At 41.5% G+C, this 26,165-nt stretch overlaps 1 protein-coding gene across 6 annotated transcripts in view; it reads right to left on the minus strand.

The window, feature by feature from the left end:
• The window catches only part of NPNT (nephronectin), an 82,494-nt gene that overhangs the window by 47,357 nt on the left and 8,972 nt on the right, over nt 1-26,165 (minus strand). For 2 of the 6 annotated variants that reach the window (XM_008267522.5, XM_002717182.6), the window contains exon 3: nt 16,016-16,066. The exons of the other annotated variants lie outside the window; for them this stretch is intronic. In XM_008267522.5, the coding sequence (XP_008265744.1) occupies nt 16,016-16,066 (51 nt within the window). The remainder of the gene's footprint in view (nt 1-16,015; nt 16,067-26,165) is intronic. 6 annotated transcript variants of the gene reach the window in all.

Raw genomic sequence — 26,165 nt, forward strand, 5'->3', positions numbered from 1 at the left:
TTCCAATAAATTTCTAAGTATAAAATCATTCAAAATGAAACAAAAAGTAGAATTCAATTCCTTTTGGAACTAAAATTTTTAAAGATTTCTGTCATCTTGATCTTGCTTAACCCTAAGATGCATTACAATTGTTCTTCAATCTATAATGATCTCTCTCTGGCCTCCCAAAGCAAGCAGAAAGTTCTGTTTGACACTCTTCTACAAACCAAGCTCCACTGCTTTTAAGAGCTCAAAATGCTGTCCATCTTTACCCAAGCCTTTTCATGGTCTGATTGGAATTTATTCTGTTTATTCTACGGCAGTGGTTCTCAATGTGGGGTACTGTTGCCCTTCAGCAATGCTGCCAGACATTTTTGGTTGTCACACGGAAGGGTATGGGTGCTGTTGGCATGTAGTAGGCAGAGGCCAGGGGTGCTGCTGAACACAGTGCTCAGACAGCTCACCACAGAACAAATTATCTGGCCTCAAACATCATGGTGACAAGAATGAGAAACTGTGCTCTATTACAAGTATGTGTACAATGCATTGCAGTAGATGAAAAATAGAGTATGGAATATAACTGGTCTCAAGAATCCTGCAATCCAGATAAAGAGAGATAATAATCATGAGCTTGTAATTCAAGGCAGCATTTTTTTATCCAAATGGATAGCATATATGAAATTTGTGAAAAAATCCATCACATAAGAAAATCTACAGAGTTGTTGACAGAAAGTCTCATAGAAGAGGCTTGCGTTGGATCCTTCATGAAGCATGTGTTCACAGAGACAGGAGAAGACTACCCAAGGAGAAGAGAATTATGCAGCAAAGTAGACCATCATTTCATTAAGGGACACTCAGGGTACATATTGAGCAAAAGAGATGGTGAATGCTAGCAGAAGTGTGGGAAGCACTCATGGGGGAGAGGTATCAGATGACTTTCCCTCAATTTAGACTGAAGAATGTACACTTTATGTGTAGGTAACAGGAAGCTGCTGTAAGTTTATCGTCAGGAGAATTAGCTCTGGAAATGTAATGGTAATGGTGATGCTACATAGGATGGACTGTAGATCCTACGAGGCAGAGAGTGCATTCAGAAATCAAAAAAGACACTCAGGTCTCAGGTCTGACATGAGGAAGCCACAGGCTGCAGTAACTACTGATTAGGGACTGGAATTGGCAATGACTCAGTGTTGAAGCCCGGATACCTGTTCCTCCCCATTCATTGTTTGCCCACGTTGTTCTCCACTCTGGGAAATGCTACAGTGTCCTCCCTGATGATGCTTAAACATTCTTTTTTTTCAAATTCCAGCAGTCCTGCCAAGCTGGTGTGCCTGTGTGTGTGTGTGTGTGTGTGTTGCTCTTTTGTTTTCTAGATCTCCTCACTCAACAATCACTAACCCTCCCTCACCAGGACCCCACAGGGCTCATTTACTACTTTGCTTGTTTATTTGTCACCAGAGGTAGGCCCTGTAGCACTGGATCTTTAGACAATTCTGCTCAGGAGGTGCTTAATCTAAAAAGCGTGCAGAAAGAAAGGATGAGCAGAGTGCAGATGGTAATATGCGTGGGAAATTCCTAAACTCTGCTTTTACACATAGCATAAAATTCAAAGGGGGAGGTGGACATTTAGCCTAGCAGGTAAACCTCCAATTAAGATACCAGTGTCAGGGCCGGCATTGTGGCGTAGTGGGTAAGGCCTCTACTTGCAATGTCAGCATCCCACATAAGTAAAGATTCCCGTCTCAGCTGCTCCACTCCCAATTCAGCTCCCTGCTATTTCACCTGGGAAAGCAGTGGACGACGGCCCAAGTGCTTGGGCCCCTACTACCCATGTGTGATATCTGCAAGAAGTTCCTGGCTCCTGGTTTTGCCCTGTCCCAGCCTCAGCCATTGCGGCCATTCGGGGAGTGAACCAGTGGGTGGAAGACCTCTCTCTGTGCCTCTCCCTCTCTGTAACTTTCAAATAAATGTGCCAATCTTTTAAAAAAAAAGACACCAGTGTCCAACACTGAAGTGCCTGGGTTCAGTTTCCAGCTCCAGGTCCTAACTCCAGCTTCCTGATATGGCAGACCCTGGGAGGGTCTGTGACTGCTCAAGCAATAGGGTTCTTGCTTCCCAGGTTAGAGGCCTGGACTGAGTTACTAGCTTCCAGCTTCAGCTTTGTCCAGTCCCAGCTACTGCAGACATCTGTGGAGTGAGTCGGTGAATGATAGTGCTCTCTCTCTCTCTCTCTCTCTCTGTGGGTGTTGTGTGGCTGTCTCTCAAATAAATAAATAGACTTTTTAATATAATAAATTCAATGGGAAGCAGTTTTGTTCAGATCTGTCAGAACAGATGAATTCTGGAGGAAGGCCTTTCAATATTATTCTTCAGCCAACTGAATACCTGATAGATGGTTTATATGCAGTTTTTAAAACAAGTCCCAGAAACAAGCCACTCTTTATGAGATTTCAGGCCCTATCACCAAAAAATGCAAGTTTAAAAAAATAATCTTAAAAAAAGATCCCATAAACCTTAACATTTATATATGAATACAACCTGAATAGTCACACATCACTGAGGCCCTCAGAATGACATACTCAAAATGAAAAGGAAATAACTCAAGGTCGTGACACACCAAGTGAACGTGATAACCTCTACAACAGTTGGCATTTGAAAATATCCCTAAAAACGTGAAAGAGTTGTACAGAAGATAACCCTTGAGAACACGACGCAGCCCAGTGAGAAGGGCACACACAGGAAACAGTTTCCTTGAGCCCCCAGATTGTATTGCCTTTGACCCCCTGACCATTTGATGGCATTCCAAGTATGGTGCTTGCAGGTGCTTTATGGGAACAAAAGTTTTTATTGTTCCTCCTCCCTTTTTCATTGTTTGTCCTCAGCAGAATGCCTAATCTTGAGCACATCAAATGCACACATTCCAAGAGGCCCAGACTGTCAATGTTTCTTCCAGGTTTAGGGAGTCAGTATTTTAAAACAAACCACTATTTGCACTTCTATCTGACAAACTATTCACTGAAGTAACCAACAACCCTGAGATTTCCCGACAGCTATTAAATATGATAGGATATGCCTAAGCTGATGAAAACCCATTTTCTTCTTCTTACAAAAAGAAAGAAAAAAACTTTCATAAAGGTTGCACAAAAGTTACTTTCTCTTGTCATCTTGCCAGCATTAGGTTTGGACTGGAATTCAACAAGTACATATTGAGTATTTGTTCTATGCAATGTCTCATCCTAGGGAGGTATGAGGGGGATCAGAGTCACAGAGGATATGAAAAATTAACTGTGGGATTCATTTGGGCTAAGCCATAGCTATGATAGCTTCAGATCTCCAAATGGCCCCATGTGTGAACTACGATCCGGGAAGTCTGTTAGAGGTAAGGCAGCATGGCATGGGAGACAAAAGCTTTCCCGCAGAGTGGGGGCAGGAGATACTCCTTGGGGATTTTCAATGAGGGTGATGTGTTCTTGAGCGGCTATGGTGCAGAGTACTCATAACAGCAGATAAGATCAAAGATGGGCTGCAGCGGACCCCAGAAGGCCAGCCAGAGACTTGACCAACCTCTCCCTTTCCCTTCTGCTTTGATACAGAATAGATTTTTTCTTTTTTGTTTTTGAGTGGAGGACTCAGCAATAAAATTGACCTAGCAATGGAAAACTACATTCCCTACATATCTCGTTGGTAGCTATGGATAGCCAAATAACTAACTCTGGCTAATTGTAGTGCAAGCAGAAGTTACTGGGTGGGGCATCTGAAATTCTGCTTCCATGGGGGGCTGTCTTCTTGTCTGGAATGTAAAAGTCATTGCTGAAGTACAGTGGCCTTTTATGACTATGAAGTGATCTGGAAAACTGAAAGAGAGGTAGGGAAAGATGTCCTAATAGTAACCCTAAATGGACATCCCAGCAATTGAGGGCACTATCTGTAGCACTTTTACATACAGCCAAACACAATTCCTAACTGACCGTCCTTGATCACTAGGCCATGGAATCTGGACTTAGTCTGTTTATCATTCAGCCAGCAAAGATTTTCTTTGGATATACAGGTAGAAAGGAAGTGTTTTGAGTATATACCAGCACATAGATACAACTTGTCAAATTTATTTTATACCTGTTATTTCATATATGCATGAGTCTAAAATAATTTCATTTCTACATCTAAAGAAATGAAATTATAAAATACATACCCCATTTCAAAATTAGATAAAAAGAATTCCTAACTTGTGTATAAATTGGCCCCCCTTCTAGTATCTCATTCCACTGTAATACGTGTTCAGAGGTCCAGGACAAACCAATCTTTACAACCTGCATCACTCTGTGACTAGTAGGTAACCAGCATTAGGTCCCAAAAGAAAAGGAGAAGGGATCCATTTTCAGGGGTCCATTTACAGTGGTCTTCAAAATATCAAAAGTAGATGCCATGACTTGGAGGCAACACCGTGCCTCCTGGTGCTTCTGGTTATTTACAAAAGGCAGCACTGCATCTCTGATCTTCATGGGGATCCAGAGCAAGCAGTTGGGACCACATTTGATGGCCCCCATCCCTGGCATCCACATATGGTTTAGCAGCTCTGTAGATAAGGCAAGATAACGTGACAGATGTCTTTTTCCCCGAGATCAGTAGCCAAAATCAGGCAAATCAGCCCGAATGAGTGAATCACACTCAAAATATACCAACATTCTTGTAGCACAATCTCCAAAGTGCCCTTAAAATAACCTCTAAATCATTGTTTTGAACTAGAAAAAGAAACAAGTCTCAACTGGCTGGGCAAACACAGTTCTTTAATGTCACGTGTCCAAGCCTCTTCTATTTAACTTCAGGCTAAAATTTTACTGCTAAAAATCCATCCTAACTGATGTAACTGGGGATCTGAGACCTACACAGTATTGTCTAACTCAGATAGAAGTAGTTAGTTATCAAATACGTTTCCTACTACCCTACTTTTAGTGTAATGTCAGTAATTCTATACTCAAATCTAAATTCTTGCTGCAGTAAAAACTGACTAAAAGTGCCTCTGATTGTTATCACCATAAAAGACAATCTATTAAAAGCTCTCATGAATACCCACTTTATATAACTGACCAAATTTATCCACACAATAGCCACATAAAGTAGAAGAGAAGCAGACACTATCTTCATTTTTACCATCCAACAAGGGAAAACACAGAAGATTAAGTGAATTCACCAATTTCAATGTAATTTTCTTATTTTTGTTCCAGGCTCAACCCACTAGTTCTCTGGTGGTCCAAAAAGCCAGCATGAGGAGTGGATTTGGAAGGGAGGGGAGTGACATTATAATAAGATACCCTAGGCAGGAGGGACGAGGGTATGGAGAACACCAACAGTGATGACAGGTATAGAACTAAGTAAGTTATACTTCCAGGAAGGAAAACCTGTAGTTCGTAACACAATCCACAACATAAGAAAACCAAAGTAACTCTCCCAGAGAATTTTAAAATAAAATAATCTCTTTGTTGCTTGTTTGTTCAGATGCTAGACTGTGAACTACTAATTAAGTACAGAACTGTCATCTCTTTTGATGTACTGTGACATCTAGGATGGGAGTGGGGCCCATCTCTAATTCAACATTACTGTAATTCACCAGTCATGAAGTATACTCAAATAGTCAACGTTGCTCAACTGGTAGTAATTTATAGCATGAAGCTGAATAAGTAAGGCCTGGCTTGGGAATGTGGCCTAGTGGTTAAGACCCGGTAAGGATGCCTGTGGGGAGCAATCCGGACTAGACTAAGTTACTCGAATTAAGACTTATTCTATGCATCTGCTCTCCCACAATATGGCGCTGGGAGAGAAGTAAACAGCTTCCGCACAGCTGCCTCCAGTTCAACTAATAAATTGTAGGACTTGCTCCTGATTGGAGGAGAGCAGCGTACTCGGCGTGTGGGCAGCCGAGTTAGGATTGGCGGAAGAGGACTATAAAGGAGGAGAGAGACGGCACGCACCAGGAACATCTATGGGGAACATCTAAGGGAACCCGTGCAGCCCCCGAGAAAGCCGGCCGGCGGTGTGCCGCTCCCCTGCGGAAGTGGGGAATGTGGCCAGGGGGAACTGCCCTTCCACGGAGGTGGAAGGGATAGTAGCCAACCCGGGAAGAACCAGCAGCAAACCCGGGGAGGGCCGAGCAGACGAAAGAACAGCGCAGGGTCCTGTGTCGTTCCCCCACGAAGACGGGGAGCGACATAATGGTGCCGTGACTCGGATAGGAAACTTAGGACGGATATGAAACTTAGGAGGGAAGAAACGGGAAGAACTAGGGAAAATATCGGAGAGAGAAACTAGCAAACAGCCTAGGGAAAAGCCGGACGAAAAAGGAGCCGGAAGAAGCTATTGAAAGCCTAGGCATAGACTCGAAACAGCCTAGGGAAAAGCCGGACGAAAAAGGAGCCGGAAGAAGCTATTGAAAGCCTAGGCATAGACTCGGATACGGACTACGGGGGGAAGCTGGGAGAAATCTCTAAGGGCGAAAGCGAAAGTGAAAGCTAGAACAAACAGACTCGGATGCGGACTGTGGGGAGAGGCCAGGAGAAATGAGGGAGGAGTATTGTTGGAGGAAAGCTTGGGGAAACATACCGGGTAGAGAAAAATGTTAGGGAAATTGAAGCCGCGGGGGGCAGGCCGAGGCGGATACGAAAGCCACTTTGGAATTCTCAAGTTAGCCCGGGAATAGGGGGCGAAAAGTTGAAACCAGAAGCTGAAACGTGAGCCTGGTTGGGATCCGTCTGATTAGCCCGGGGAGCAAAGGACGGGAAGCCAAACCGTGGGGCGGAGACGTACGCTGGGTTGAATTCGCCAGGCTAGCCCGGGGAACTTAGATTGAATGCTAGTGGCGGACACGTAAGCTACGCTGTGTTACTTGCGGAAGCCGCCGCGTGCAGAGAGAGCACGGGGCGTGAATAGATAGGGAACGGGGCTGGCGTAGGCCGTGGTGCAGACGCGAAGGGCGTGGAGACCGCGGAGCGCGCGAAGCCAAGCCGCGCAAAGCCGGGAAGCTGCGCAGATGAGAGAGGCGCGGGCTGAAGCAGCTCAGCCGGGAAGCCGCCGAGAAGTAGCCTCGGGGCGGGCAGCGGGAAGCTGCGGGGATAAGAGAAACAGAAGTTTGGAAGTGGAGTGAGAGAAATGGGAATGTTGGCAGATAGAAGTAAAATGGGAGAAATAGGAATGCCCGGAGATAGAGAAATAGAGAAATAGAAAGGCCTCCCTACAACACTGCAATGTGAGAGCTTGGATTCGGTCTGCCTGATTAAGTGAGGCGATGAGCACGATGAGCACCTGCGGCGGCTAGCAGCTTATGCGCCGCAGGTCACCGAAGACAGGCACGAATTAACATCAGTAAAGCTTCCCCACAATGCAACAATTAGAAGGCTTGGATTCGGTCTGCCTGATTAAGGCGGTAAGCGCCAGCAAGCAGCTCGACCAGAGTATGAGCTGCAGGTCACCGAAGATAGGCACGAACCAACACTAATAAGTCTCCCCCACAATAAGGCAATGAGAAGGCTTGGATTCGGTTTGCCTGATAGGTCTTGTAAGTCCCCTGCAGGCAGAGCAGAGCATGCGCTGCAGGGCACCGAACACAGGCACGCATCAGCGCCTAAAAACCTCCTCACAACATGGCGAAGAGAGGACCCGGATTCGGTTTGCCTGATTGATAGGACTTGTAAGAGCCTGTGGCAACTCTAGCAAGTAGAGCAGAGTGTGTGCCGCGGGACACCGAAGACAGGCGCGTATCAACGCTAAAAAATAAAAAGAAAGGGGGATCTGTGGGGAGCAATCCGGACTAGACTAAGTTACTCGAATTAAGACTTATTCTATGCATCTGCTCTCCCACAATATGGCGCTGGGAGAGAAGTAAACAGCTTCCGCACAGCTGCCTCCAGTTCAACTAATAAATTGTAGGACTTGCTCCTGATTGGAGGAGAGCAGCGTACTCGGCGTGTGGGCAGCCGAGTTAGGATTGGCGGAAGAGGACTATAAAGGAGGAGAGAGACGGCACGCACCAGGAACATCTATGGGGAACATCTAAGGGAACCCGTGCAGCCCCCGAGAAAGCCGGCCGGCGGTGTGCCGCTCCCCTGCGGAAGTGGGGAATGTGGCCAGGGGGAACTGCCCTTCCACGGAGGTGGAAGGGATAGTAGCCAACCCGGGAAGAACCAGCAGCAAACCCGGGGAGGGCCGAGCAGACGAAAGAACAGCGCAGGGTCCTGTGTCGTTCCCCCACGAAGACGGGGAGCGACAGATGCCCATATTCTACACTGGAGTGCCTGGGTTCAAGTCCTGGCTCTGGCTCCTGATTCCAGCTGCCTGCCCTGGGAGGCAGCAGATAATGGTGCCAGGTGTTGTTTCCCTGTGGGAGGCCAGACTGAGTTTTCAGCTCCTGGCTTTCACCTAGCCCAGCTCCTGCTTTTGCAGGCATCTGGGGAGTGAACCAGTAGATGGAAGATCTTTGTCTCTGTCTCTCCACCTTTCAAATAAATAAAAGGAAATAAATCATAAAGAGAAACACTGAAGAATCATGTGGAGACATGAAAAAGACTTAGAAGGGAGCTTAGATGACTTGTAATGGCCACATCTGTGATTATTTGGGCATCAAGAAAAACACTGATAGCAATCGGTAACAAGTAAATAATAAAATGACCCATAGGTCTGAGATGACTCTAGCAAAGAAGATTGAGCCCTTCTTTATAGAAAAATTCTAGCTAATAGGGGAAATGATAGTCTGAAAAACTCTGAACATCCTTGATTAGATTTGAATTTTTAAAGAACCATAGAAACTATTATTGAGACAACTGAGGCAACCTAATGGATTGCTCACTACATAGTGTTATTGTGTCTGTGTTATATTTGTTAAATATGATACTGAGTTTGTGGTTAGCAGGTAAATGCCTTTGTTCTCAGGAAGTGAATGCCGGAGTGTTCAGGCATGAAGTGCTGTTATTTCTATGGTTCAGCAAGAGAGTGACAGGGGGAACAGGAAGAGAAAAGGAGGGAGCCACAAAAGTAGAGAAAATGAATAAAATGCTCACAATTTTAGATGAAGAGTATTTAGGTATTTGCAACTCTTACCATTTCAATCCCTCTATGGATTAAATTTCCCAATACAAAAATGGGAAAAGTATATGAATAGAAGTATGATAATATGGATATCTTGCCAAATATTATTACTTAACTTACAAGCTTTTTTTTTTTTTTTTTTTTTTTACTTTTCAGTGCACTTTAGAGAAGGGTTAGGAGCACAACACTAGAATTAGACTGCTGGGTCCCCAGCTCTACACCTAGGAACCCTGTGAACCATGTATACCCAATTCCTTTCTGCTCTCAAATGGAAGTCATAGGTTGAACCGTGGGAACTTGCCAGATTGCTATTTTTTAACTCAAAAAATACTAAGTCCACATGATTCATGCAGCATTCACTCCATAGGTTTTTAGGAAGACTAAATGAGAAAAAAGCAAACAGAGTACTTAGAATAACAAAATGCTAGTGTGGTACAGATTATAATGAAGACAAGGAGGAAAAGTCTAAGACACAAATTAAAAAATTAAAAAGTCTAAGACACAAATTAAGAAGGGAATAAAAATGAGTAGGAGACCAAGTCTTCATTATTACATAGGTAAATTCAGTAATGAGACAGCCTTGCACAGAAATGCTTTATTATAGAAGCATGGTAAGCACACAGAGGAGGCAGTCATTAATCACATAGGAGGATTAGTGAAGTCCAAAAAGGTTTTGAAAAGAAGTAGTGCTAAAAGAAATTCTTTCAAAAAGAGCATTTAAAGATATCTGAGTTCAATAAAAAATGATTAGGATATGATGCAACATATTATTTTTAGTTGAAAATTATCATTTTGTTTTAATTAAATGGGGGCTGGCATTGTGGCACAGGGTCTTCAACACCAGCATACATGACAGTGCCGGTTTATGTGTTGGCTACTCTACTTCCGAGACAGATCCCTGCTAATGCACTTGGGAAAGCAGCAAAGGACGGCCTAAGTACTTGAGCCCTGTCAACCATGAGGGCAACCAGGATGGAGTTCTTGAATCCTGGCATTGGCCTGGCCCAGCCCCATCTGTTGGAGGCATTTAGGGAGTGAACCAGTGGTGGGAAGACACACTCTTTCTCTTTCTATTTCTTACTCTGTCTTCCAAATAAGTAGGTATTCTTTTCTCTTTTTTTTTTTATAAAGAAAACAAGATATTATACACTAATTTTGAGTAGGTTTACTGGGGAATCATCACAATAGGTTAGAAATTTTTAATGTAACCATTATCACCTCTTATAGCAACCAAAATCCCTGTTTAAAAGAATCAGCTTATAATGAGTTGAGCTATACACTATTTAAGAAATTAAATAAACTTTGTGACTATACATAGATTACTATGTGAGGCATTTACCAGTTTGGCCTTCTGTATTTTTTTAAAAAGAAAAACACTAATTAAATTCCAAATTCATCTGGTGAAGAACATTAAGAATAATCTGAGACAACCTAAATGTCCATCTATAAGAGATAAGTTAAATAAGTGATGCAACAATGGGTTTTATCACTCCTACTTTAACCCAGGCCAAAACTGCAAAAACTTGCTAACCCATGATTTCAGTGAGCCACTCCTCTCTTACACTTACTCACTCCCATGATTTTTACTCATTTAATCATAGTAGTTTTAACAGTACAGCATGCAAATACCACATTTCATGACTTTAAACTTTTTCTAAAGTTTTTTGTTGTTGTTGTTTATTTGAGAGGCAGAGTTATAGACAGAAGGAGACACAAAGAGAGGTCTTCCATATGCTGTTTCACTCCCCAAATGATCACAATGGCCAGAGCTGGACCAATCCAAAGCCAGGAGCCAGGAGCCTCTTCCAAGTCTCCCACAGGGGTGCAGGGGCCCAAGAACTTGGGTAATCTTCCACTGCTTTATCAGGCCACTAGCAGGGAGCTGGATCGGAAGTAGATCAGCTGGGACTTGAACTAGCACCTATATGGGATTCCTGCACTGCAGCCAGAGGCTTAAGCTACTACACCACAGCACTGGCCCCATCATGATTTTTTTAGAATATTAATTTATTCATTTATTTGAAAGGAAGAGCAACAGAATTTGGGTGATGGTATGTAGAGGGAGGGGAGAAGGGAGGGAGAGAGAATTGGCTCACTCCCCAAATGACTGCAACAGCCAGTGTTATGCCATCTTCCACTGTCTTCCCCAGCGCATTGGCAGGGAGCTGGGTTGGAAGCAGAGTAGCAAGAACTTGAACCAGCACTCCGATATAGGATGCCAGCGTTACAAGCATAGCTTAACCTGCTGCACAACACTGGCCCCCACATTCCATGATTTGACTGCTACCTATCCTACCAGCCTCATCTCCAATCACATCCACAAACACACAAGCCAACAGTAGCTCCCGCCAAAATAACATTCTCTAATACCCTCCATACTTTCACATGGCATGCCATTCTTCCCCTTGTCTGCTGGACTGATATCTAGATCAGCTTCAACATACAATCTAGCCATCTCCAAGATTTGCTTTACCCCTCACAGTAACTTCATGGCCCTCATCACTGCCTTGTCAGCCCCTGTGCATACGTCCAACATAAATTATGGATAGTTCAGATTTATTTATAAATATACAAGTATATTCATACACAGCTCATGTTACATTTCCATAGTTATTTTTTAAATTGAGCTTCCCCTCTACACTTAGAGATCTTTCAATACACAATACCAGCTCTGAGACAGCGTCCAATAATCTCCTGACAAAGACAGCCATGACAGGTGTGCAAGGTGTTATAAGAGTACAGAGCAGGAATTTCTCTGCAGCGAGGCAGAGAAGCTTTTCAAGAGGAAATGCGAGCCGAATCTTCAAGGATCAGCAGGAATCCAGCATGGGGATAGGTGCAGGGAAAGCCAGGAACAGGCAGAAGGTCAGGCTGTGCAAGGGTAGTCCACTGGGACCGGTGCATCTGGTCAAAAGCTGTCCTTCAGAGACAAGGCAGCTGTCAGCCTGAAGAGCCTGTACTAGGAATCAGAGTTCCAGTCATAATTGCAAACAATCAACAGACTGTGAGCAGCAGATAATGAAACCAGATTACAGTTATGTGTTTTCAAGCACGAAAACGGAGTTCTTTTTAGGATCTTAAGCAAGAGCTAAGATCTATGATATAAAATAAGATCTTAAGATAGGCAGGCAATTAAAATGTATTCTTTTCCCAGTAAAGTCTCTTTCCTGAAAACCACAGGTTTTTTTTTTTTATTAAAATAACATCTTTTTCATCTTTTGGATTTTTAAAATCTCTTTAAATCGAAATGTCTAGCCCTTATATCTTTACAAGTGTACTGAACTGATCTGGATTAAACCCCCTTCATGGAACTAACAGTCTGGCTGAACAAATGATATAGATCCACAAATAACCACAACTTTGGGCAGTATGAGATAGGCTCTGTGCAAGTGTCAAAGTGAAAAGTAGAGAAAAAGAAAATATTTCCTGCTACAAAAGTCAGGAAGGCATAGAAGAGAAAGTGGCACTTGAGTTGTGGCTGATTTTCTATATGTTGAGTTAGGAGAGAATACAAATTTAAAAATTAAATGTGGTCATTTGTTCCTAATGATGATTCACTTACAGCCAAATATTTGCTTAGAATTACAAGCAACAGTGACATAAAATCAAAAAAGCCAACCAAAAAAGGGAAAGAAAATTTGCAGTAGGAGATATTTTTTTCAGCTCTTGATATAACTGAATATTGAAGTATTAGTTTCTTTCAACTGTGGGCCAAAATCGTAAGCTGGAAAGATGTTTTCAATAACTAGAAACTAGCAGGTGTGAATCAGTGTTTTGCCTACCCCACCTCGCTCCTCTCCTGTGTGAGGTTGTTCCTCTATCAAGGGAGTAGTGGCATCAGTCGAGGTTGCCTGAGGGTGATGAAGTGAAGGCAGAAAGGTTTCAGTGGGACAGAGGCGGGAAGACATCACATCACATCACAGCCTGTGTCCCGCTCAGCTCTTGCCCCCCAATCCAACCACAGAGCAAACCTTTCTACCGCGATGCCCCACAGGCACTTCACATGCATACTTCCAGTACTGGCGTCATTTTCTACACCTGCTCCCCATCATCTGCACCTTCTCCACGTAGTCTAGCTCGTCACACACAGGCCAGAAACTTGGGGGTCCTTCTGGATAACATCTACTCCACTCTCCACAACCCTCCTCATCACAACCCCAGCCACCGCGTTATAAACTGAATGCAAGCCAGCTGCCCAGCTAAGTGCCTTCTCAGTAATTTCTCCTGTGATCCTCGTTTTAAAAATGATAATAGGACTATTATCGACATTTAGCAAAAAGAAGTCGGAGCTCAGGAGGGTTAGGAAAGTTCCTCAAAAACACAGTTTGAAGTAGCTCCCTCTGCAATGCCCTGCTGCTGCAGGCCTCACTGTCTTTTCTTCTTAGTGTCTTTCAATCTCTCTCTCCTCTTTGCCCCTACCATCACTACTTAAAATCAAGCCTCGCCTCTCAGTAGGTTGACAGCAATAGCCTCTAGTCCTGAGCCTCAAACAGTTGTTCTCCAAATTGCCCATGTGGAAGTTCAGAACCGGGCATGCAACCTACAAGTCTCAGCCATTTGCCCTGAACATGGTGAGACCCTAGACGAACTGAAGCACAAGTTTCTTTCAAGTGGGGTAATTACCTACGCTCACAGCCAGCAATGCGATGCAGCAACACGGAGCTACTGATGTTCAACACAGCCCGATACCATATTTCCTTTGAAATGCTGGCAACTATTTAAAAAGATGTGAAAACACTCAGAGCAAAAGTACATTCACTTATGTGCTAGATTGGACCCATTAGTACCAGATCATAAGCTCCAAAATATTATGTAATTTCTCTGTTTGCAATCTTTATCATGTTCCTCTAGACTTGGGGATAAAGGCTAATCTATGTAACACGACACCAAAGGCCTTCCGTGAGCAGCCATGCACCTCTCATCAAATAGTCTTGAAACACACAATGAACTCTGCTGGATTGAAGGTCTTACATTTCCTGGAATGTACCCTTAACTCTGGCTTCTGAGGCTGCAATGTATTTCTCTGTCCACCCAGGGTGCCCTTCACTTGAGTGACTCACCTCTTGAGATTTAGCTGGGCCCTCACAATTCCAGCACTCCAGGTCAGGAACACTGTCCCTGAGATGTGTTCCTGCAGAATCCTACCAATGCATGGCCTGTGCTAAAACACACTCCGCAGTGTCATTAACCGTGGGCCTTCCAGGCTAATGATGGAAATCTGAACACCTGGAGCTTCATTTTATTGGGGTGATATCTGCGGTGGTGGGCCTAAGATAAGGCAAGCAATGAGGGCTCAGTTCCCAGCTGTCGAATGAATGCATCTACTGAACACCGAGTCCACGGAGTTTTCCCTGATCCTCCCCAGAAGGAAGTCATTCTCTCCCCGAGTCCCCCCCCCCCAAAGCTCCACCAACTCTTTTGCCCCCTTTTCTACTTTAGAATCATACCAAGAATAACAGCTAACCATGTACCGAGTTGAGCTCCTCAAAAGTAAGGGTCCCTATTTTATTAATATTTATATCTTCTCAGCACTTAACTTAGTTCTCAAATATTTGTCAGATAAATCACAGTAACTCTAAAGGCTAAGGTTCCACAGTTCCATTCTATTTCCTTCTGGTTCCATTTCCAAGTGCAAACACTGTTAGATATCACAACCGTTCCACTCTGAGGGCTGTGCATGGATATAATCAGAGAAATGAGAAAGAAATGTTTCAGATGCACAGACAGCTAGCCAGTGAAAGGTTTTATTTTAGGAATGAGTAACTGAGAAAGCTCCTACTTCCACTCCATTATTTATTCCCAAAAGTCGCATGGTAAAACAAAATGTACCTAAAAATATGCTTTACACTGTGTATCCCTGAAAGACCCTTGCAAAAGGTAACTCCCAGTTCTCCACCTGCATTCTGTAAGTTGACCACACACTAACAACAGCACACACTTCCTAAGAACTGTTCTATAGGAGGCATTCTACTTATGGTCAGCAACAATTCGTGGTGTAGGTTTAAGGAAATTGTGCTCAGAAAAATTAACTCTCTTTTCTCACAGCTGCAAGTCCTAAGAACACAGATCCTGAACCCAGATCCGTTGGTGACAAGGCACATATTCTTCTCTCTTCTGTGCATTGTCTCAGCCATAGCTCCCCTGTAAATGTTAATAACTAAAAGATACATACACTTGGACTTTTTTTTAAGTCTCCCTGAGCAAAGAAATCCCTTAACTTTTATTTCTAACACTATCACTTTTCCCCAATGTTTTTATTAAAATCCCACCTCAAAAACATTTTCTAGGACATGTGATACTATCTTTCATTAATCAGTTTAAAACACGTTGTATTGATGGCACCAACTCCATTAAACATTAGAATTTTGCATACTTCACAAAAATTCCTGCTAAGGTGTCATAAGGTGATTTATTAAGCGACATTATTCATTGCCAAAAAATATTTTAAACAAGAAATCCTGTATATACTAAAACAAAAGCATGAATACCCATATTCACCATTATAACACCTTATATATTTTGTACAATAAAAATATTTCTTACCTGAATTGTTCCACGGAGAATTAATGAACATGAAACATAATCCCCTCAGGTTAATGATAGGCTGGTGTTAGTAATTTCATTTGGTGGACTTTGTTTTTTATATTTGCTTCTTTAAGTATTAAAAATATAAACTGTCCTTTAGGTTAGAATGGAGGTCAATTTATTAGATTCATAGAACAGGAAAAAGGAATTATGAACTGAAAGGGCAAAGATTAACGTATAACTGAATCAAAATTAATTTAGTACAACTGTGAACAGAATAAGCACACCTCTATGGAATAGAGTTTTCCCACAAAGAAGCAACTCAAAAACACATCAAATGTTAAGTTTTGTTTATAGCTTTGTAAAGTTATTATGCAGAAGTTATGCCTTTCGAGACATAGATTAGCCAAAATTATTTCAAGAAATATGTTCATCTAACCTTTGAGCTGGCACCTTATCCTGGCTATTCTCTGCCTTAAGACGTAGAAAGCTGCAAAACAAATGTCCAAAAAAAGAAATTCCAGATCTTTTCTCTGTAAGGAGGCTGGACTTGGGGATTTATCAACTTGTTACATTCCCGGAGACTTACACATATTCAACTTTCAGTGCTTTTCTGAAACAAAAAACATCTAGGACATGTTTAAAATAGTCATATTTTAGTCACCATCTTGTTATTTTAAAACATTTTATAACAAAAACATGAACCAATAATTGAAGTTATGCTATTCTTCAATAGTCCAAATAGTTCAGACCTTTTTGACACTGTATCTTCCAATCCAATTTTTCACTTTCAGAATATTAATTTTTGGTTCCTAGAGACAGTATCCTTTTATTTAAATGCTGTTAAAAAATTGCTGTTAAAACATCTGTAAAAAATTAAAATTTTTGATCCATTAGTAACTAAGGCTGTTATTTTTAAATTGATATGTCTTGACTTACCTGTTTCTTACAGACTATATGTTTCCTTTTCTCTCCAACTTTGGGGAGAAAAATATTAAGTTTTTTTTCTTCCCTTCCACAGCATATTCTTCTGGCATAGCTGCTGTGGTTGTCAATAGCAACAAGAATTACCATGAAAGTTCGGCCATTTCATTTGAAGATACATAAATAACCCAGCTTGAAGAAAGTAAAGGGAAGAAACGTGAAGCACTATAAATAATGGTCAGTGATGGACCAACCTAGAGATGCTTAGAGAGGTAAGAGAAGAGATGGTTTTTGTCCCTTCTCTTTTTGATCTATGCCTTCCTGCTTTAAAGCATAGAACATCCACTTTAACTTACAATTGGTATCTTTCTTTGTAAAATTTAAAATTAGATGAATGGGGCCTTCTTTGGGGGTAAAATCAGAAGAAAAAAAACAGTCTAAATCAAATCAGATTCAGTTGAAGCAATAACTTAACAATTGATCCAGAATGCTTGCTTTGTGTTCTTTAAGGCAATCATTACTTTTTTTTCACGTTGGTTAGGTTTACAATAAATCAGTGTTTTGTTTTTATTGTTGTTGTGAATTTTAAAAGAACTCACCATATCTTGATGTTGACACATTTCTTAAAATAGAATAATGAAATACATCAGGCACAATCTAAGCAAACAGCTGAAAATAAATCAAAGCATAAATAGCAAATTATATTCTGGATCACATATTAAGGAAAACTGTTTATGATTATGGTTATATGTAAGTAGGAAAAAATATAAAAGGATACCGTTTCTGTAATACTCTTTAATTGCCAATTTTGAATAATCTATCAGAAAAAATTTGTAATTATTTTGAACAAAGGTAAAACAACTCAATAAAGAATAGCAAACATCATTATTTTCTAACTAGTTGTATTAGTACCAAGCAGCCAAACAGTTCTGTATAGTTTATTTTCTTCTTATAATATCATATGGATGAGTCATGTTTTTCCCACTTAACATAAACTATCCTTAATTTTATGGTACAAAAGCATAAAATTTTAGCCAATGTCCTGTATTCTAAAATTTGTACTTTAAAACTATACAAAACTGTATTTTAAATCAAAGCCATGTGAACACTATAATAGATTACTTCCAGAAGTTTCTAGCACCTATTCTCTATTGCTGGGTAAGAAAGTTTTCACAGGCAACCATCACCACAATTTTTTGTAAAGATGCCCTAGATGCATTTTTTGTGTGTAAACCCCACTGTGAGAGGTAGTAAAGCAGGATTCATTAGTAACACATAACAGAAAAATCTGTCCCATATTCTGATAATCTGTTCTCTCCATCCATTGTAAAATGGCCACAGTCATAAATACATGCAGCACTGCCAGCAAAGCCCCTCGGTTAGAACTTACAACTCCAGAACCGTCTCCTGCAGCGTGCCCCAGAGCTGAGGGTTTGTGTGACATCAGGCACCTTACTATATACATGGTTAAAATTAATAAGCACTTCGGTGATTTTATGAAACTGTGATTCATGCAAAACAGAAAAACTAAACTATTTGGGGATGGCTTCTTGCTTGCTCAACACAGGTTTATGAATTTGGAGCCAGTCCTGGGCTTTGGATGGTGCTAAAGAAAATGAGGGATAAGAAACTTTGGGAAAGTAAGCCTTCTTCCCACCTAATGGTATGCGTATCTTCATGTGACTATTTTAACCTTGCAAAGGATTTTAAAATACCCAAATATCTGGCCATGCATGGCCTTTGGAAGGAAATAATACCATGCAACAGACAAAGATGGCTGACGTAGTTACTCCATGCAGTTATGACTCAGATCGGAGGCACGCAGCCTTGGAAGCAAGCAGCACGGCACGACATAAGCCCCGCTCATAGGTGACTAGTGCCAGGTACGTGCATGGAAGGGAAATGTCCTCCGTGACGTTGCACTTTTCCCTCCCAGCCCTAATCATCAGCTAGGAAAAGTCATAACTAAAAAGTTCACTACAACCCCACCTTAAATTTCAGGTAATATTTTTCATTGTCAAACAGTTTCTATGCACCCTGCAAACTCTTCACAGGCCACTACTGAAATCCGTACATTTCTAACACCAACACCTAGCACAACAGACTCAATGAACACCACATTAACTAGGAATCTGCATGATCCCATTTTCAGTACACTTCTTTGCATTAAAGATACAGACAAATGCACCAGAACTAACCACAAGATTGGAGAGCAGAACACTGAAAAGCTCTACACATTAATTCTTCTTAGCTTTACAGATAATTTTTAAAAATAGTTATTATTTCAAAGACACTTTGGCATTAGTTTGGAAATGAAACTATCAATCAAAATGTCTTAATTCTTGACCATAGAAACCAAGGTATGAGTACAATAAATCTTTTAATTCATCAACTATTTTAAAAATTCAATTTAAAGGACAGAAGAGCACCTCAAAACCACCACAATCTATGTGAAACACCTTGAAATATTCACATTATCATTTGAACTTGAAACAATGCATCCAGTAGAAGCTATTCTCATAGAATACGCAATATGAAATCAGTTCTAAACATCCACAGACATTTAAAAACATATAACTAAGCTGAAATTTTATGTTTTCTTATTAATGATTAATGGCTTTGCTACTTGTCATGCACACATTTGGCACATAATTATCAAGTCCCTGTAAAATCTTAACACTGAAATAAGACAGAAAGTCCAAAAGGCTTTGGAAAAATATTTTGGGTAGCAGGGACCTTATATATGGTAAGTCTATCCATGGAGTTTCTGTAAATTTGGCAACTCACACCAGTGACCATTTAAGGACCTTTCACAGAAATTGGATTTAAGAAATCCAATTTGCGAAAAATCATGCAAAGTTCTTTGAAAAATAACATTGTTTTCAGCAAATTAAACATAAATCCAAGAGTTCCTAATTGTTTCCTCCTTTTGTGTACTTCAGCACAAAACTTAAATGATATTTGCTAAAATTTCAGAATAAAACAGTCATATTTAGAAAAGGCAGGGCTGACATTGTGGTGTAGCAGGTTAAGCTACCCACAATGCTGGCAACCCAAACGGGCACTGGTCAAGCCTCAGCTGCTGCCCTTCCAGTCCAGCTCCCTGACAATACATCTGGGAAAGCAGCAGCAGATGGCCCCAGTGCGTGGGCTCTGCACCCGTGAGGGAGACCTGCATGAAGCTCCTGGCTCCCGGCTTTGGCCTGGCCCAGCCCCAGTGATTTCAGTCATTTGAGGATTGAATCAGAGGATGGAAGCGCGTGCTCGCGCTCGCGCTCTCTCTCTCTCCACAAGTTTGCTTTTCAAATAAACAAACAAATCTTTTTGTAATAGTTACTTGGGGAATAATTAAAAGGAAAAAAGTCTGTATATGTTCAGTACAGAGACGATTGTTTTTAAAAGAATGCTCGGTTGAATCCACAGATAGAAAGGGCCAACCGTACTCCTTTATGCTGGCTTCATTTGGAAGTTTATTCAGGATCCCATTAGGACAATAATTGTCCCTTTAATTATGTACTCAGTAGTAATTCATGAAACAAAAAAATTTAAAAAAAAAAGCTGTAGTGTATTAAAACAGAACATTTCTGGGGTTGGCTTTGCAGCACTGCAGATTAAACCAACTCTGGCATCATAGATGGGCACCAGTCAGAGTACCAGCTTCTCTCTTTTTTTTTTTTAAGATTGATATATTTATTTGAAAGGCAGATTTACAGAGAAGCAGAGAGAGAGAGAGGTCTTCTATCTGCTGGTTCACTCCCCAAATGGCCGCAATGGCTGGAGCTGGGACAATCTGAATCAAGGAGCAAGGAGCTAGGAGCTGCTTCTGGGTCTCCCAGGTGGATAAAGGGCTTGAACACTTGATACATCATCTGCTGTGCTCCCAGACACATTAGCAGGGAGCTGGACTGGAAGTGGAGCAGCCAGGACTTGAACTGGCACCCATATGGGATGCTGGCACTGCAGGCGGCAGCTTTACCCGCTACACCGCAGTGCCAGCCTCCCAGCTTCTCTACTTCTGATCCAGCTCTCTGCTAATGTGCCTGGGAAAGCAGCAGATAGCCTAAGTGCTTGGGTTCCTGCACCCATGTGAGAGACTTGGATGAAGCTCCTGGCTCCTGGCTTTGGCCTGTCCTAGTGCCAGCCATTGCAGGCCATTTGGAGAATGCACCAGCAGATGGAAGCGTGCATGTTTCTCTCTCTCTCTGTCTCTCCTCTTCTTTTCTCCCTCTCTTCCCCTCTCTGTAACGCTATTTATTTGAAAAATAAAGGAATCTTTTAAAAAACAGAAAATTTCTTTATATTTGATATTATTTAACTAAACTCTATATTATTTTTTTAGTAACTAGGTTTATTTTACACCCCAATTCGCCCTAGCAAGTTCCCAGGGATGCACTGTCAATCACATTAGGCCTATATTACTAATATTTTTCTATTCAGAGTTGGTGGTTTCATCACTTTGAAATCTTTTTTGAGCCAAACGATCTTGGGTACATTCTACTGTCTTGAGGACCATTGATTTGTTCCCATGAAGGGGCAGAAAACGCTGGCCTTGGCAATGCTAACTCAGCTAGCTGCCCTCTGAGTTGATCCAGAGGGACAATTCAGGCAGGTTAGATTCTTTGTTCACTCTGGTGGCCTCTGAGGTAAAGGCCTCTATGCTTCCCCCTAGTAGCTGGGCCCTTACTGAACTCGTGGCCTCTCAGGACTCATGTTGAGCCATATTTCAATATTACTGCTTGGTTTTGTTTGTTTGAGAGCTGGATTCCCCCAGAGCATGTGTTCATCAGGGTTTCAGGTTCTATTGCACCTAGAGCTGGCTCAGGGATATATAAGAATCAGTCTTTCTGCGCACCTCAATGCAAAAGAGTTAGGATGGTGATGGGTAGTGTACTTATTTCCCACATAACTCTGTTTTGAGTCTGTGCGGGCCTAAGTGGTTGATATAAAGCAGCCCTCCTTGAGATCCATGTTGATAAGGAAACCAATTAATGGCCACTGTGATAATATTCACACACTGAAACCAACCAGGAGTTCTGGAAAAATGAATACGGGTCAAAATTCTGTTGCGGGTTCCCCAGCCCTTATCTGTGTTAACAGAGCAAGCAGGATCAATGCTGCATAGACAGAGTTTGTGCCTCTTCTTACTTCCAGGCATAATTAGCATGGAAGTACCAAAGTGTGCAGCAAAATGGTGATGAGTTTATGTATCCACTGGATATAAAATTGATACTAAAAATCTTTCATTTATTTCTTTGCAAACTCTTCTTATACTAGGGCAGAGGAGATTCCTATTTGCACTTCATTCTTAATGTTACTGGATCCAACTCCATCAACTGGTGACAGATCTTCAAAATATATATACTAAAAAAGAAAAGGAAAGAAGAAATGTGCCCTGACCTTTACATTATGAAATAATACAGCAAGCTTTAGGTCACTGCTAGCAATCCTGATTTGAAATTGTCTTGCCTTACCTGAAACTGTCTAGCCACACATCACAATTGGATACTCGGGGTACAGTCATGCCAAACCATCACAAAACTAAGTACGCAGATGCTGTTTCTTAAATCACATGCAAAACAGCTTTGCATGAGCTGCACTTTTATAGTAAGGGCCTCATCTTCCATCAGAGGAGCCATCCAGTGGCTTTGCAAAAACCACCACTGGCTTCATGACAGAAATGTTCCTGCAGTGCTTTGCACGCCCTCCTGCAACCCCCTCTGCAAAGGGCCACGGGAAAGTCTTCTCTCCAAACCACATGCAGAAGTCATAATTTCCCCATGCCCTGTTTTGCTTTTTCGCCCAAAAAACATCATGAATTATACAGCCTTTTTCCTTTGGCCACCAAAAACTAACAGCCAAGTTAGAAAACATATTTAGGATCCTCTCACATATCCACATTTTAATAACCCTCTCTCCTGACACCTTTTATGTTACCCCTTTTTTCTCCTTCTGGCCCTTGTTAATTTTATTTTACTGTTTCATTGCATGAATACCTAGAGGCCACTTTACATCCTTTCTCAAACAATATAGACTAATAGAAATAAGGAAATTGGTTCTGTTTATATTTTACGGTCCTTTCCAAGGAATCAAATATAAAAAATAACTGAACAGAAGGTTTACATTCTGTAAAATTATTCATGATTTATTCTTCTTTGAGTTATATATTTACCTAAGAAAATTTATAACAATAAAATGAGACCTCTTCAATTATTGTACTAATAAAGAAGGAAGCTGTCTCTATAATTCTTCCATTTCAAAGTGAGTACAATAGTATTGATATAGGCACAGACATTCATTACAGCATATTCCACCAAAACAAAAATGAAAACCACTCAGTGTGCATAAATGAGTGATTAATTGGGACCGGCGCCGTGGCGCAGGTTAATCCTCCGCCTACGGGGCCGGCGTCCCATATGGGCGCCAGGTTCTAGTCCCAGCTGCTCCTCTTCCAATCTAGCACTTTGCTGTGGCCTGGGAAAGCAGTAGAAGATGACCCAAGTGCTTGGGCCCCTGCACCCACATGGGAGACTGGGAAGAAGCACCTGGCTCCTGGCTTCAGATCAGCACAGCTCCGGCCATTGCGGCCATTTGGGGAGTGGACCAACGGAACAAAGACCTTTCTCTCTGTCTCTCCCTCTCACTATCTGTAACTCTAACTCTCAAATAAATAAATAAAATCTTTTAAAAAATAAGTGATTAATTAATAATGGTACCTACATAGCAAGTGTACAGCCATTTAAAAGAATAACTCAGTGGCTGGTGTGGCATAGCAGGTAAAGCCACTGCCAGCAATGGCGGCATCCCATATGGGTGCCAGTTTGTGTCCTAGCTGCTCCACTTCCAATCCAGCTCCCTGATGATGGTCTGAGAAAAGCAGTGGAAGATGGCCCAAGTGCTTGGATTCCTGCCATCCTGGTGGGAGATCCAGATGAAGCACCTGGCTCCTGGATTCGGCCAGGCTTAGCCCTGGAATCCTGGGAAGTAAACCCGCAGTTGGAAGACCTCTCTTTCCCTCTATCCCTCTCTCTCCATATCTCTGACTTCCAAACAAATAAATAGATCTTGAAAAAAAAAGTCAGTTTTCATGAGTTGATAAGTACTGGTCTCCAAAATGTAAAATTATATGAAAAAGGCATAATACAAGAAATGTTGTACTTTATACTATTATTCTATGGAAAAGAAAAATTATGAAAATCTTTATAAATCTCTGCAAAGATCATTAAGAAACAGTGGTTACCCATTAAGGGTTGGCATTATGTATCAGGAAAATGAATAAATTTGCTATGTTTTTAAATTTTTTCCTAAATATTCATTTCTCACTTTTCAAAAAGAAGACAATTTAAATATATAATTGGGATAAGGATTTAAATAACTACTGGAAAAGATATACCCTTACAGTTTTAAAGTCATCCTATAAAGTATTCTGGTACCAAAGTGTTTTGGTAGCTATTGAAAATCTTTTTATCATAACAGATATCCCTAAAAAAAACAGTATTCAGATCTCAGAGTTCTCCATGTGCCTCTCTAATCAACCACAGGTCTAGGGAAAAAGTACATATTGCATGCATATGGATAAAAATGATGGTTAAAGGATAAAAATAAGGCTGGTGCCGCGGCTCACTAGGCTAATCCTCTGCCTGCGGTGCCGGTACTCCAGGTTCTAGTCCCGGTTGCTCCTCTTCCAGTCCAGCTCTCTGCTGTGGCCCGGGAAGGCAGTGGAGGAGGATGGCCCAGGTCCTTGGGCCCTGCACCTGCATGGGAGACCAGGAGGAAGCACCTGGCTCCTGGCTTCGGATCGGCGCAGTGCGCCATGCCGTGGTGGCCATTTGGGGGGTGAACCAACGGAAGGAAGACCTTTCTCTCTGTCTCTCTCTCTCACTGTCTAACTCTGCCTGTCAAAAAAAAAAAAAAAAGGATAAAAATAATAGATCAAGGAATTACGCAATTCTTAGAAGAATGTGTGAATCTTTCTTACAAAATAAAATAATACCACATCCCTAAAAAGTAGACAACTGAGAGGCAGGAGTTCAAGGTGAGACCCTGGCCAATGGGCAAAACCACCACGATCTCCCAGCATCAGCCAATGGCCTCTGCTCCAAGGAAAACAATGAAAAATGAGATCAGACAGATCTTTACCGACCTGTCAGAGGATTTTTATGGAAAATGTCTCCTAAAGTCAAGTAACAGATCTGAGTCTGGGTCTTGGGTTGCCAGAGCCTTTATTGAGCATTACCATCCTGTCTTTCCCATTTATCTAGTCACAGATCAGTGGCCAAATGATAAACATTACAAATGCTTATCCTATTTGATCACATATAAATTGTCTCCTGCAGAAATACTAGAGCACATACAAAACAAGTCCATTATAATATCCAACATTATTTTAGAATTGTTGGTATTGGCAAAACATTAGAATCCACACAAACATCCATCAATAAGAGACAGTATATGAAGCTATGGCATAGCCATACAACACAATACTATGAATCTGTAAAAAAGGAGGTTCTTCATGTACAATAAAGACAGCCCTTCAAGATACATGTTAAGAAAAAGAAGGAAGATACAGAGCAATGAGTGATACAGTATGATTTCATTTATATCAAACAGGTCATGGACAGGGGCACCTGGAGAGATACAGGTATAGGAATTCACCCCTAAGTATGTAAAATATTTCTGAAATGTATACAGAAAACCAATAACACTTATTGTTCCAAGAAGCAATATTTGAGGAAATTAATGCATTTTCTCTTAGGAAGCAAACTAGATTTTAAAGATTGGAGGTGAAAAATTTAAAAACTTAGACAAAATTGATGGGAAAGGGGCAAAAGTGTTGGTATGTGAGGGGTGGGAGAGTAACGAAGGTGAGGACATGAGACCTCTTCTCTCTCGCCATTTTGTCTCCCTAGAAAGGAGGCCCAGCTTCCGTGATGAGCATCTTTTCTTACTTGAAGGGTACTGCATGGCATCACTCAATATCATCTCACCTTTTCACCATGAGAGCATAGAGTTGATTCAGTTGACTCAAAACACATATAACATGGATTCTACAGATGAAAAGCACCAAATAGAAATGCTGAACACTACACTTTCTACCAGAGGGTGGGTGGGGTGGGAACAGACTTCCACTTAGGGAAGCCTATCCAAAAGCTCCAAGCAACCATCACAAGTCTTTTCTAGGGCCAGCAGCACCTCCTTGGTGCCCATGTGTATGTGCACGGGCACAGTCAGGCAACACACCCCTGTGGCAGGTGTCTGAGGCCATATCTAGCAGCTGAACTTGCCAAGACTAGAGAGCTTCCCTCCACTTGGCCTTTCTTCCAGCTTGACAAGCACTAAAATCTCTAATCCATTAAAGTTAACATCTGTTCAGATTAACTTTATGCAGGGTTCTCAGGAAATCAGTGGATCTTAATAGTGTTATGTCAAGATCAGTTCTAATGAGAGCAAGGAAGGAAAGAACTAAGTAATTTCTGTGAAACTTACCTTTGAAGAATACACATACTCAAAAATTACCTGTTTGCAAAGGTCAAACTTCTTCAACACTGATTTTCGTTTGGAATCTGCATTCCAAGACCACTTGAAGATACCCAAAGTACATGGTGTTCTTAAACAACCTTTCTAGGAAAGTGGTAGTTCAATAATCTTAACCAAAAGCTTCACTTCCT

Source organism: Oryctolagus cuniculus, chromosome 8 (genome assembly GCF_051225735.1).
Source record: "Oryctolagus cuniculus isolate XC-2025 breed Fujian yellow rabbit chromosome 8, ASM5122573v1, whole genome shotgun sequence".
Classification (NCBI taxonomy): Eukaryota; Metazoa; Chordata; class Mammalia; order Lagomorpha; family Leporidae; genus Oryctolagus; species Oryctolagus cuniculus.